Source organism: Protopterus annectens, chromosome 5.part1 (genome assembly GCF_019279795.1).
Source record: "Protopterus annectens isolate FY-2018-M chromosome 5.part1, PAN1.0, whole genome shotgun sequence".
Lineage (NCBI taxonomy): Eukaryota > Metazoa > Chordata > Ceratodontiformes > Protopteridae > Protopterus > Protopterus annectens.
The window spans coordinates 420,677,205-420,691,971 of record NC_056736.1 but is presented as its reverse complement, the minus strand read 5'-3'; the positions used below and the strand labels follow the sequence as shown (position 1 = coordinate 420,691,971).

Genomic DNA, 14,767 nt, shown 5'->3' with positions numbered 1-14,767 from the left:
TATCTTGAAATTTGAACAGTAAATGACTTTGATTGAATGATTGTTTAATTAATTAGTGCACTCTTCCCGCCTTGTTGGGTTTAAAAGTGGGAGAGTTTTAGTAAGTTTTTATGTCTGAGGAAGCGTAGGTGATCCTATGGGAAAGCGCTTACTCTTTTTCCATGGATTAAATATTTTCTTATATTTTGGATACGTTGTGAGTGATTTTTTCCAACTGCTTTTTGATTTGCTGCACATTGGACTTTGGAGACGTTGTGAGTGTTTTACTTGAACTTTTTTGACCTGCTGCACATTGAACGTGGTTAGACTACCGTATACTGCTGTCATATAGTTTTATTATATACAAATACATCATGATACAAGTTTACTGACTTTTAACTTAAGTAACATATATACAAACTAACTACTGCAATCATACATGCTCACTCTCTGGCTACACTCTCAAAATGGCACTAGGAATAGCACGTGCCCGGTATTTATATGTGCATGTTCAGTGTTTGATATGCTTCTTAAAGCTACAGCACATACACTCTGATCTACATCCTCCCTCTTTGAGAAATAGATCATGCAATGTTATAAATCTATTTGGCATGCAGAAATCACAGGTAGTTCTTTGTCATGCATTTATACAAGACTAGGTACAAATATACAGTTATGTTCATGTTGCTGTGTATTTCACACTTGGCCTGGATATTCGACCATATCATGTGACATAAAACTGGGATTTGGGTTTAGCAACTGTAGTTGTCTCTATAGAATGTTCAACCATGGAAGTATTTGGAACATCCTCAGAAATGGAAGTAGAGGTTGAAATACACTCTGGGATGGGAACAATATCTGGTTCATACTGAGATCTCAGTCTGTATTACAGGAACAATGCTGCAATAATGATTCTGGTACAGGAAGAAGATGCCTGTGATCTCTCCTGTACTCCACACCCTCAGATTCTACAAGGTAGGATCTTGGCTCGACACACATGCCTGTAACCTGACCAATCTGGTTGAAACCTTTCACCATTTATATCCTTACTGTCTCTCCCTCCCTGAACGGACAAAGAAATCTGCTTGATTTATCATAACTGGGCTTCTGGATAGAATGCTTCTTGAATAATTGAGTCTTGATGGTTTTGTTGTTCTTAGCTTTAGGCCTCAATAAAATGGAAGTAATAGGTAGTGTTGTTCTGGTTTGCCTGGATAGAAGTCTTTGAGCAGGAGAGCCAAGTATATCATCACGGGGTATATTTCTGAGATTAAGTAGGTTCAAAAAGACATCAGCATTGTCATGCTTTGACCTTTCAAGTAATTGCTTTGCACTCTGCACTGCACATTCAGTCAGTCCATCTGACTGTGGATATTCAGGACTGCTAGTAACATGTACAAAGTCCCATTCTCTTGTAAACTTCTGAAACAACTGACTAGTAAACTGAGTACCATTGTCAGAGATAACTTTGTGTGGACTACCATGGACAGAGAACTGACGTTTCAACTTAGAAATAGCAGTAGTGGATGTTAGTTTAGGTACTAAGTCAATCTCAAACCAATTCAAATAAAAGTCTACTAATACTAAGTAATGTTGATTGTCCCACTCAAAGATATCAGTGGTTTTCTTTGCAAATGGGGTATAGTATTATTGCATACTGAACAATAAAAAAGTACTTTATCAATGTCTTTCAGTAATGAAGGCCAAAATACTAATTCTCTCGCTCTTCTCTAAGTGGATGTGGAACATGGGTGACCGTGATGCAAATATGGATATATTATTGTTGTAAGGTTGCAGGAACAACAACTTTAAGACCTTTGAAAATAATGCCATCTTCCATCAACATTTCATCTCTGTAAGGAAAATATGTTTGCACTTCAGGTGGTACACTAGATTGCGTTGACAGCCATCCAAAATTAATGTAGTGACTGAGCTTTTTCAAAATTGGAACAGTCTTTGTGTGATTTTATTTATTTATCATTTTGCTGACAGGGAAAGTCCAACTAGGAAAGAATCTATTTTCAGCAGAGGCCTGGGGAGAAATGCTCCAAATTCACGTCTTAGTGACTGAGCTTTTTCAAAATTGGAACAGTCTTTGTGTGATTTTATTTATTTATCATTTTGCTGACAGGGAAAGTCCAACTAGGAAAGAGTCTATTTTCAGCGGAGGCCTGGGAAGAAATGCTCCAAATTCACGTCTTTGGATTGTGGGAGGAAACCGAAGTACCCAGAGAAAACCCATGAGAACGCAGGGAGAACATGCAAACTCCACACAGAAGGCACCCAAGCTGAGAATCGAACCAGAGAACCTCTTGCTGTGAGACAACCATGTTAACTGCTGCACCACTGCGCTCATCAAGCCTAGTGGTAGAGAAATCATGCACTGCCATCACATCAAAGTCAAGATTCTCTGCGTCAAGCTGTTCCATTGTATTTCTGGGTGATCTGGATAAGGTATCAGCCAGATAAAGTAGTTTGCCTTTCATATAGACCATTTTGAAGTTGTACTTTTACAATTTAAGCATCATTCTTTGTAATCTCGCTGGAGCTAAGTGCATAGGTTTCTTTAGAATAGTAACTAGAGGTTGGTGGCCAGTTTCAATCTAAATAGCTTGACCATAAATATAATCATGAAACTTTGAATATGCAAATACTACTGCCAACATTTCTTTCTCAATTTGAGCATATTGCATTTCAGTTTGGGTAAGTGTTCTAGATGCATAGGCTACTGGTCTGCTCTCTTGAAGAATAACTGTGCCAAGATCAAATTTTGAAACATCACAGGAAAGAGTGACTGGTTTAGTCACATCATAGTATCTTAATGTAGGTGGGGGTGACAGTTTTCTGCTTAAGGTCTTCAAATGCCTTCTGCTGTTGTTCTAACCATGACCATGCAACATATTTGTGCATTAGCCCTCTTAAAGGTGCTGTCAACTCACTGAAGTCTGGTATAAACTTGCCTAAATAAACTTCTGGTAGTCTGAATTTGCTCTTGAGAGGATTGAGCTTCATGTTTACTTCACATGGTCCATCTAGAACTCTCTTTAGGTTTATGTCATGCTCTGCTTCACCATTACCTCCAACCAGTAAATCATCTACTATTATGGCCCAAGGATAACCCAAAAAAATGTGCTCCATTGCACTCTGGAAGACTTCACTTGCAGAATTTATTCCAAATGTCATCCTTAGGAATCTGTATCTGCCAAATGGGGTACCAAAACTGGTTAGTAATGAGGATTTGCAATCAACCATTACTTTCCAAAATGAACTTTTCGCATCCAAGACAGAAAAAAACAGTGGCATTCCATATTAGAGCTGCAACTCTTTGGCTGTTCGTATTGGATGATGTGGTCTCTTCAATGCTTTGTTCAAATCTCTTGGGTCAATACTGAAAAAAATATATTGAGCTCTTATTGCTGCTTGCCTGCTTGCTGGAGCTTACTTGCTGTGGGATGGATTTGCAGTGTTCTTAAGACACTCAGTCTTGCTGGCTGGATTCTGCTAAAATTTAAAGTCTGGTTATATTTGCATTCACAGTCTGTTGCATACAGAAACTTGCAGAATATACACTGATGAGAGAATATACTTTGCAGCATCAACTTTAGAGAGCAGTAACAAATAACTTTTTATAATAAATCAAACGGAACCACGTTGCAGCTTAAAAGTACTGTTCCAACTTTACTTCTCATATAGTACAGATGATGTGAGAGATATAACATTTACCTTAGGACTTGTGTCCCTATCATACCTCTAACATAACTGGATTTATACAGCTCTTTATATACAGTTTTAGTCCTGTAGAAACAATACTAAGCTTCCTTGTTTAACAATGTCTTGTAAGAGACCAGCTTTTCTGACAGTGTGAATATCCTGTAACAGTGTCCTGATGTCCATGTAGAAAAACATATTTTTGAGGAAACACATTGTTCTGTATTCTATTTGGATCTGTGTATAAAAACATATGTTCTTGTGCCAATGCTGATAAGCATATCCTGTCTTCCATGCAGAAAAACATATTTTTGAGAAAACACATTGTCAGAGATCAGCTTTTCTGACAGTGTGAACATCCTGTATTTTATTTGGATCTTTGTATAAAACATCTGTTCTTGTGCCATATCCTGTTTTTCATGCAGAAAAACATATTTTTGAGAAAACACATTGTCACAGTGTCATAAACATATCCTGTTGTTTTAGGAAACATATTGTGTCCATCCTGTTATTTTAGGAAACATATTGTGTCCATTTTTTATATGCAGAATAACATGTCAGTGTTCTTTAAAAGCAGATTTTGCATTTTTGTTCTTGCATACATCCTGTTTGAGTCTGTAAGGGAAAAATGTCCATTCTTTAAAAGCAGATTTTGTATTTTTGCTCTTGCATACATCCTGTTTGAGTCTGTAAGGGAAAAATGTCCATTCAGCAGATTCCTTTTCCAAGCCATGGTCATTTAGTATGACTGCTGATCACATATTACTAAACTCTGTTTCTGCATTTAAGCAAGCCTTTTCTTTAATTAATTTCAGACTAATATTAATAAAATCTAACAAATACATATTCTGATTTTGTCTGAGCCTTTTTTGTGAGCTGCTACCATAGGCAACACCCATTCAGTTGGTTCTGTAACTGGACAAATTATAGCTTGCTATACCATTTTATCCAACTGAGCCTTAACTTTATCCTGCATGGCTATTGGAACTCTTCTTGCTGGTCTAACTACTGGAGTGACCTCTGGGTCTAACTTCATGGAATACACAACTGGAAGTTTGCCCAACTTCTCATCGAAAACATTGCATGTTCTGAGAATATGGCTACAGAAAAATTAAAACTAGGATATACACTTATGTGATGGACTTCTTTTGTAAAAGAAAGCTGATTCATTCTAAAACTGTCTTTGAGACCCAATAAAGACTGTACTGGCCTTCTGACTACATAGAATAACAAGTTGTAACAGTTTTTTGACAAATAACATGAAAGCATCACTAAGCCTTCGGTCTGAATTTCTTCACCTATACAAGCAACAAGTTTCGCACTACTGGCCTCACTGAGTTGTTCATTAGTTCTCACTTTAGTAAATGTGTCCACTGATATAACATTACACTTTGAACCAGTGTCTACCTTAAGCTCTATGGATTTACCATTGATCCAGACTGTACAAAACACTTTACTCTTTGCCAATAAATCATCAACTCTCTCACTAATTACTGATACACCATCTACATAGGAAGTGGAGTTGCAGTCTACTCGATCAACTTGTTTTTTGTGTGACCTTTCTTGCAACTGTGCAGGGTTTACTTGATTTGTAAAACTTTTGAAAATGGTTTCATTTTTTACACTTGTGACATTGCTGACCAAATGCTAAGCATTGCTCTCTTCTAGACTCATGATTGGCACCACAATTGCGACAGTTAACAATAAAGCTGGACTTGGGTTTTGCTGATTCATGCTTGTACTGCACTGAGGAGTATACTCCTCTAACTGAACTAGTGTTAGACCTTGCTGGTAAGCTAAGTGGTTTCACTGGTGAATAAGCAGGGGTTGTGGCTGCCATGTGCTTAGGCCTGCTTCAGTTTGCCATGTGTTGCATGCTATCTACATTTGCTTGGAGCCTGCTGAAACCATGCTCTTGTCACTCGCAAGCATACTTGTGTGTTTCTCTGTCACCTCATGGATTTGACAGATCTCAATGGCTTTACACAATGTTAAATCACTGTTATGAAGCAAAATCCTCACAGCAGCAATATTAATACCACACATAAGCCTGTCCTTTATTAACTCATCTTTTAAGTCACCAAACCGACACACTTTGGCTTTGTTTCTCAGGTCAGTTGTATAAGCTGCAAAAGTTTTCCCTGGTTTCCTGATCTCTTACATAAAACAAATGTTTCTCTAATCTAATACTTGTCCGGGGGTTACACATTTCTCTGAACTCGTGCTTCAAACAGTTGGGGTCCTCTATTGATTCAGCCTGTACAACAATACGATGAGTTTTACCTTCTCGCTCATATATGGCTGGTGCATACACAAATGAATACTCTCTTTCTATGGCCTCTGACCCAGCTAGGTTAAGCAAAATTAGTGGCCTGTTGTGTGCATCTTTATCTGAATAAGCTGCTTGTATAAAAATATTGTACTCTTGCTCAAATATTCTCCAATTCTCTGCAATATTCTGATAAAATACAAGTGGTAAGGGCTTTCAAAATCCATCTGCCATATTAACACGTCAGTGAAGGGTTTTGCAAATAAACATGAACACATACACATATGCCAGAAATTTATGCCAGTATTTGTAAGTTTGCTCAATGGCAGAGTAAGCCTCTGTATAACTGAACTTTGTGAAATAAGTCTCTCAGGCACTGTAATACTCTTGAAATTACTGTACTGTAAAAGTAATTTATCATCATTTTAAGAAATATTTAAAATAACTGCACAATGCAAATGAACTGAGCAAGTGGAGCTCAGAGTCAATAACATTTTGAAGTAATTGCACTTTGCAAATAAATTGTACATGGCACACTGAAATTTCCCCAAAATGGTGGTAGCTTGCTAAGCAATTCTTTACAGTGCAAGAAACACTCTTTAATGGCGGCAGTTTGTGAATAGACACTCCCAGCATAAGAAACTTTTTGAAATGGCTATACTTTGACTGCACTTCAAAAATAGTTGCACTTTGCACACATACAAACTCTTCAGAATACATGCACAGTAATAAGTACACACTGAAAGCACTTTTACACACTTTGAGGTACTTCGAATAACTCTAGTTATGCCCTCGATACAATACAAAGTCGTAGTTATGCCAAAACACAGCACTTAGCCAAAAAACATGCAGTCCCTTTGCTATATTTACACTTAATGTGCACCTTTTTTATTTCCCTTATTATATTTATTTTGCTCATTTAATCTCTTTTCATGCCCTTTGCACTTTTCTTGTGCTTGTTATTACTCTAAACATGTCCATTTTGCCTTTAAACACACTCATTTTGCTTTAAACATACTCATTTTGCTTTTCTGATAATCGTTTTGTCAAATATCTCAATTGTAAAGATTTCTCTTTAGTTAATAAACCTTTTGTGCCTTCCTCTTGTTTAATAATGTGATCTGTGCCCTTGTAATGCTCCGTTTTACCATTTTTTATAAAATAAAAAATTCATGCATATTCTCATTACTTTTGATTCTTTTCTGGCTCTTTGTCATGCTCGTTTCTCTCAGTTTACCTTCACTGTCATGTCTGCACCTCATGGCTTCAATACCATTCTCTGCAATCCCAGTTCTGACACCATGTCACTCTCCTACTTGGGACACAATAGAAGAGTCTTTGTGGGTTTTGTTCAAGCAGCTTTATTATATACAAACACATCATTATAAAAGTTTACTGACTTTAACTTAAGTAACTTATATACAATCTAACTACTGCAATCATACATGCTCAGTCTCTGGCTGCTCTCTCAAAATGGCACTGGGAATAGCATGTGCCCTGTACTTATATGGGCACAGTCAGCCCTTGACATGCTTCTTAAAGCTACAGCACATACACTTTGATCTACACATACTAACCTACAATCTCTCTACTTCTTCTTATGGATCAGTGTTACAATAATATAGCTAGATGTGCAACAAATATGCATAACAAACCCCACCACTGCCTATCCTCAAAACAGCTGTCTTGGTTAGAGTTCCTTCATTTCCTGCAGTTCACCCAACTAGCACTTGCCTATAAATGTATTAACAAACCTCAACAATGTCCTGTGTTATCCAATATCCTTCTACCTTACACCCCAAACAGGCCTATTAGCTCCAAAGAACAATTCCTACTCCTAATTACCAAATCTAACAATTCATTTGGAAAATCCTTGCACTCTACATACATCTCCAAAATGTGGAATTCTCTTCCTGTAAACCTCAAACAAATAAGTAGCAGTAGTGACTGTAATACACAACTTAAACAAAAGCATACCGACTCCTGGTTATGTTTGTGCCTCACACTCCTGACCTATTCTTCTCTGCCACAAATCCCAACACTAGCTTCACTACTATCTTCATATTTCTAATTTCTGTCTTCTCCTGTCATGTCATCTGTGTCGTCCCTCATCAGGGCCAGGAATCAAGGAACCTGAATCCTCACTACTGACACCAGTGAGGGATGTTCACTTGGAACAAAGATAGATACACACAGTATTTCCAGATACAGCTCTCTGAATCAAGCACAATTTCCCTTAAGTGTGACAGGGAACACAGTCTGGGTCCTGGATGTCCCTCTCTCTCTGTCTCTATCTCCAGATCCCCAATAAGACTCCCCACTGGCAAAGCTGTAGAGCTGAGTCCTCAGCAGATTATCTGATCCAAGTCCTCTACCACTTTTGCTGTGAAACCAGTGCTCTGTGTCCCTGTTCCAAGCAGCTCACACACACACACACACACACACACACACACACACACACACACACACACACACACACACACACACACACACACACACACACACGCACAGCTTTGCCAAGATCTATTGCAGCTTCTGGAAGTCATAAAACAATTTTAAACTTCCACCCTTCCAGAGTAGCAATTAGTTCATTGCTAAAGACAACACAGAAGGCTTCCTAGTACAGACTTTTGTCTCTGGCTGCATTGAGAGCTGTGGCATGCAATCTTAATGGCCTTAATTAAGTCATTTAATTTCAAACTATTTTTCAAAGTTAGCTGGACTGAGATTAACCTCTTCTGTTCCAGTATCCTCTGTTACAATATATTAATTTTCACAGTTATAATACAGTCTGACATACAGGTGCATTTTTCTTTCTGTCTAGCATGACTCACTATTGGCACACTTTTTAATACAAGCAGCATTGCAAATACATTTTCCAGTGCAAGCATCTGTACAAATCAGTTTGATATACAAATGCCATATAATTCTTTACAAAATTCTAGCTAGCTATGTTGGCATATGTTAAGCATCCACTGCCCTACTTCTCCTGCGATAGCTGGCAATACCACCTATCGTTATATCCTCCACTACTGGCACTTTCTTACTACAGCCTAATCTTCTGCTTGAAAATCCTGCTTATATCTCCACTACCGATGATAGTCCTCTGTATATTTCTGCACTTCTCAATATGATGCTCATCTGCATTTTTATGCTACATTATTAGAGAACTAACATAATCTTTATTATTTATTGCTGAACTACCTAAGCAAAATTGTAAACCCAGTATCTTGACTCTTTGTATAATGCAAATATTCTTATTTTTAAAATTTGTAGTCTGATTTTGTGCATAAAGGAGCCTATCTCACTGGGCCTCTAAAGACAATTCCAGTAAACAAATGATCATAAATAAATTTTGTTAACAGAATGTATGCATTACATTTTAAGTATTAGAACTAACTTACCACTAAGAATCTCTAGGTCACGAAAAGCAGCAGCGTATCTAGTTGATCGATGAGAAGATGATCTCGAATCCATGTAAGCAAGCTTTTTCAGCTTTAACCTGCATTTCCACAGCTTCCAGTCCTCAGGGTATGTGATCTGAAGTAGCTCTTCCACGCTCCCTGCAGCTTGGAGCTTCTCAATCATATCAATATGCATCTCCCTCTGTTTCATGAATAAAAGCAAAACACTTGGTACAGAATCTGCTTTAGCCAGTATAAAAACTCAGACTAATAAAAAACAATATATATATATATATATTATCTCTTGTACTTAAACTGCAGTTCAATAATAGACTTCTTGATTTCTTTAAAGAATCTAGTTGCAAACAACATGAGGAATTCAGTATCTGTAGTTTTTCTATCAAGTTCAGTATTTTTTTTGCTTTTCTTTCTTTCTTTCTTTTGTTCCTTCTTTGCTCTGTCCCTTAGAAACATGGCAAACCATGCAACGTTGGCCATAATGATAAGCAATGACTGGATGGACAAATCATTTCCATTGCTTTGCTATCTGTGCTGTGCAACAATAGGACATTGCCTTGGACTAAGATGCAGGGAGAAAAAAAAAACTACATACCAGTGTTGAAAGCATTAGTTGTCAATAATATGCAGTGTGGTGGGCAACAAAAATTTAGAACCAAAGGAGACCATCAAGCAAGATACATGGGATACCAATCCATTAATGCTGTGCTGATGAAGTGAATAGAAAGGCTGAAATATGCATGTCCAGATTTAGCGGGGCTTGGCTTTACTGGCCTGAATGTAGCCATAAACACTTAAATAGTAAAACGTCATGAGCATTCAGAAGTTGTGTAGCTGAAACACTTGATATCCTTATCATATACCCTGCGTTGTTTACCTCACACATACAAGGTACAGGGTGTGATTCTCAAATATGAGAAAACTTGGATAGGCATAAAAAGGTCCACAAGGGTGTTTAGCCTAGTATTTGCATATGGTCCTTAAGGGGTCATTTGTGTATATCCCATGGGCATTCATTGCAAGAGGTTTAAGGTATCAGACAGTGAAAACTTTGGGTTTTTCATGCAGTTTTTATTGAATGGTTAGTGTGACTTTTTTCCTTTGGTTTGTGTACACACACACACACACACACACACACACACACACACACACACATATATATATATATATATATATATATATATATATATATATATATATATATATATATGTACGTACATATTATATATATATATATATATATATATATATATATATATATATATATATATATACATGGGTCTACTTGACATTCGAAATGTCGGCCATACAAAAAAAACAAAAAAAACACAACAAAATCTTACCTTCACTATGCCCCCACTGCTCCCCGGAACTTAAATATACTAACTTCCAAATCGTACTACAGTGCAGAAGATGAAAATCTTTCCATTCCGCACTGTTTGCAGATGCTGGTTCCGCATGGTCGACATTTTGAATGTCGATCATATGGTCTCAGCCATATGGTCTTCGACATTCTGAAATGTCAAACATGTGAAGGGGACCATATATATATATATATATATATATATATATATATATATATATATATATATATGCACATACACTCACACACATACACTTATATATAAAATGTTTGATGTTCCTTTTGTGAAACATCTTTGTTGTCAAACAGAAAAAAAGATGGTTTGTATGATTGTAAATCAGCGGATTACATATACCTGCTTTTACTTCTGTGCAAGATCCTGGTTCACTGTGGATAAAGGAATTATCCTTTGCCTAGTGCATTGCAGTTTCAGACTTGGCATATATATATATATATATATATATATATATATATATATATATATTTATATATCTATGAAACTAGCATGGGGTGTGGTGAGTACAGTAAAAAAGATATTTAATTAAATTTGTTTGCTTTTTTTGATATGCAGTTGATTGTGCATTTGCACATGATCACTTGCAGTTAGATATGTTAGTTTTTTAAAGAATTAATACACGCCCTTATGAGATATATATATATATATATATATATATATATATATATATATATATATATATATATATATATATATAAAATAAATCACAGAATCATAGACTGTACAAGGTAACTAATCTATATGGCCATTTTCCCATTGCAAGTACCTTTAGACATTACCTCCTTTTTTCAAAGAGCAAAAGGACAGTCATACCTGGGGTAAATTTATGAATACACATCAACTTGTTTATTCCAACTTAAAGGATGATAGTGTACCTCACTGCTTGATTTGGAGGAAATTTGTTCTAGAGAAGCAGTAGTCATTGCATAACAATTCTTTCTACTGTGATTTGTTTATTTCTTGATGCTAGTTTAGATCTCTGGTTCTACTGTTTGCAGGATGTTTTCCTTTGTAGATAAATAATAGGTATTGTACTGCAGGATCCCTAATGGCCTACAAGGCAAGGCACAAATCACTCTTAAGGAGTCTACAGGAAACTGAACACAGGAACTAGGCCTTCAGTATCTCTCAATAGTTCATCCCTGGGATTTAATAAACTCCACGTAACCTTTGTAGGAATCCTACATGGAGTTTACATGTGTGTGTGTTGTAATGTGTGGTGAGGAGCAGCACTAATTGAATATTCATGCCATGCACCCTGTTAAAACATAAATAAGCATGGTTTTGTGACTAGCAACAGTGTTGCCAGCCAGGAAACCATGTAATGCAACATGGATAGCAATTCTGTTTACATTAGAGCATAGTTGGTTAGAATGTTTGCATGGGATGCCACAGTGATCACCAGGGCTTAACATATATAGTTCTCATAGCTCTTAATTTCTTAGTGCAAGATATCTGGACAAAGCCCAACAAAATGGGGGGGGGAGCAATGACCCAGAAATAGGGACAGATTTTACACATTTGCTCTTTTAAACTTAGAAATGTGCTAGAATAACAAGGTTTGTGTTAAGATACATTTTCTGAAGGATCTGAAGTCTGAAACTCAAATGTATGTAATTACTGAGTGACATCAGTCCTGAGATCATCCCAGTGATATGGCAGAAAACCACAAATTTTATAAGGAACAGACCAAAAATATAAGGCAAAAATCTGGACATTCTGTGAAAATCTGGACAGTTGAGAGGTATGACAGTTACATATATGGTCCAATCACAGTACAGGACAGTGAATACAGAGCAGAGTATTGTGAAATCCCATTCCTGGCATTCTGTACAGAAGTTCTGTAAATGATCTGTATGAATTCATGGACTGCCATTTAAAATAAACACTCAGGGGTAATATGTGTATTGAAAAGGGGCACACACAAGAAATTGTAAGCATAAACACAGGGAAAGAAGACATGTGAAACAACCTAATGTAAAGCAGAATAGGGTATGCCAACAGAAGACAGTTGCAGCAGTAGCACCAATCACATGTCATTTTGGTACAGTAGGGACTGCACAGTGAAAATGTGTATTATGTGACTGTCACACAAGGTGACATAGCAGTGGGGAAGATGTCTGTGTGAGATAAGCATCCTTACCGCTGTGGCGACGCCTAACCAGGAAATGCCGAAAGACACACACACACACACACACACACACACACACACACACACACACACACACACACACACACACACACACACACACACACACACACATATATATCAAGGATGTTATATACAAATGGAGTAGGGTGCATATTGCAAAGCTGTGCAAACTGATTTGCCTAAATCTCAGCAGAATTTTCCAGCACATGGGACACAGGTAAAGGCTCATGGACAACAGTAAAATAAGCATCCACAATCATGGACAATATCAGAATAATAACCACCAGTTATCCTATGTCTCTGACATAACATATGCAATTTAAAGTGATCAGAGACGATTCTGCACAAACTTGTACAACTATTATCACATGTCTGCAATCTATGAGGGTAATCATGCTCACTGTCTTGACACTGTAACATCTGCTGGAGGTGTTAGGAGGGACACTGCTATACCTGTATGCAACATTATGATCAATACAGGCTAGTTGACTGGTGTCCATGGCATATATATATATATATATATATATATATATATATATATATATATATATATATATATAGATAGCACAATCCAAACTGTCACAAACGTTACCCATAACCAAACAAAGAAAATACAAACTGATAAATCCAAAAGGTGCCAGGAGCAAGAGGCTCACACCACAAAAATCAATTTATTGCACAGACCCTCTGTGTTGTGTTGAGTGGCCATTGTCCATTAATGGTAAACTGTCCATTCTCTGAGAGAGTTGTTGGATGAGGAGGGTGAGGTTCGCTACTGAACATCATACATCATCCAGAGCAGAATCACTAAAAAGTGGCTGTGAGGTATCCTGCAATCCAGTAGCCATAAAACAAACAAACTAATAACCTAACAAAGAAAATACAGACTGATAAATCCTAAAGGTGCCAGCATCAAGAGATTCAAACCACAAAACTGGTTTATTGCACAAACCCATAAATAAAATATACAGATCAGCACTTTCATCACAAATACTTAAGAGACTTCATCAGATAACTACAGAAATTAGACTACATCATCTCTACCTGTACTCCTCCCATTGCTTGCTCTAACAGTGGCAGGTGAATAATATAAAAAAGCATAATGAAAAAAATGCTGTGGCTAAACACATTAATATTTACTCTGATCATATTTTTAAATTTATCACAGTTGAGCAGCATATTGAAAGTGGCAGGGGTGGTCTCTGTGGTATATTACTGAAGAAAAAAGAGCTTGCCTGGCAACTAAGATTAAATGCAAGGTGTGCACCAGGCGCTAATTGTACAGTTTCCATCTCCTGTTTGTTAAGACTTAAAGCATATTTTAGATGATATGTTTTAGATGTTTTTAGATGTTTGTAATTATTTAATGTGTATGAAGGTGATGTTTTTAAGGTTTGGATATTGTGTTTTAAGTAATTTTGTATAAAATGGTAATGTTTCTTTAAAATTTTTGGCAGACTCTGTAACATGATTTGTTGCAAATTTTTAAATTGTAGCCTCATTTTTTTGTAGTTATCTGATGAAGTATCCAAGTATTTGTGACAAAAGTGCTTATCTCTACATTTTATTTGTGGGTTTGTGCAATAAATTGATTTTTGTGATGTGAACCTTTTGCTCCTGGCACCTTTTGGACAAAGGTTACCCATGCCATTAATGTTATCAAACAGCTGTATGTGTGCATCACTGGAACAGGTATCACACAAACACCTGGTGTAACAACTTCATGGGGCTTCTGCACCATCAGGCAGTAATGTTTATGCCACAAAAAGAACACCTAGGTATGGCCAATAAGATGTGTGACAGCTCACTGTGGCAGAGGTGGTACACTTCAGTTACACATTACTGGAAGATGTGTAGT

At 36.9% G+C, this 14,767-nt stretch overlaps 1 protein-coding gene across 1 annotated transcript in view; it reads right to left on the bottom strand.

Annotated features, from left to right (window-relative positions):
- VEGFD (vascular endothelial growth factor D) overlaps window positions 1-14,767 on the bottom strand; it is a 769,460-nt gene that overhangs the window by 391,743 nt on the left and 362,950 nt on the right. Inside the window, exon 2 of the mRNA XM_044073078.1 lies at window positions 9,361-9,562. Within this exon, the coding sequence (XP_043929013.1) occupies window positions 9,361-9,562 (202 nt within the window). The remainder of the gene's footprint in view (window positions 1-9,360; window positions 9,563-14,767) is intronic.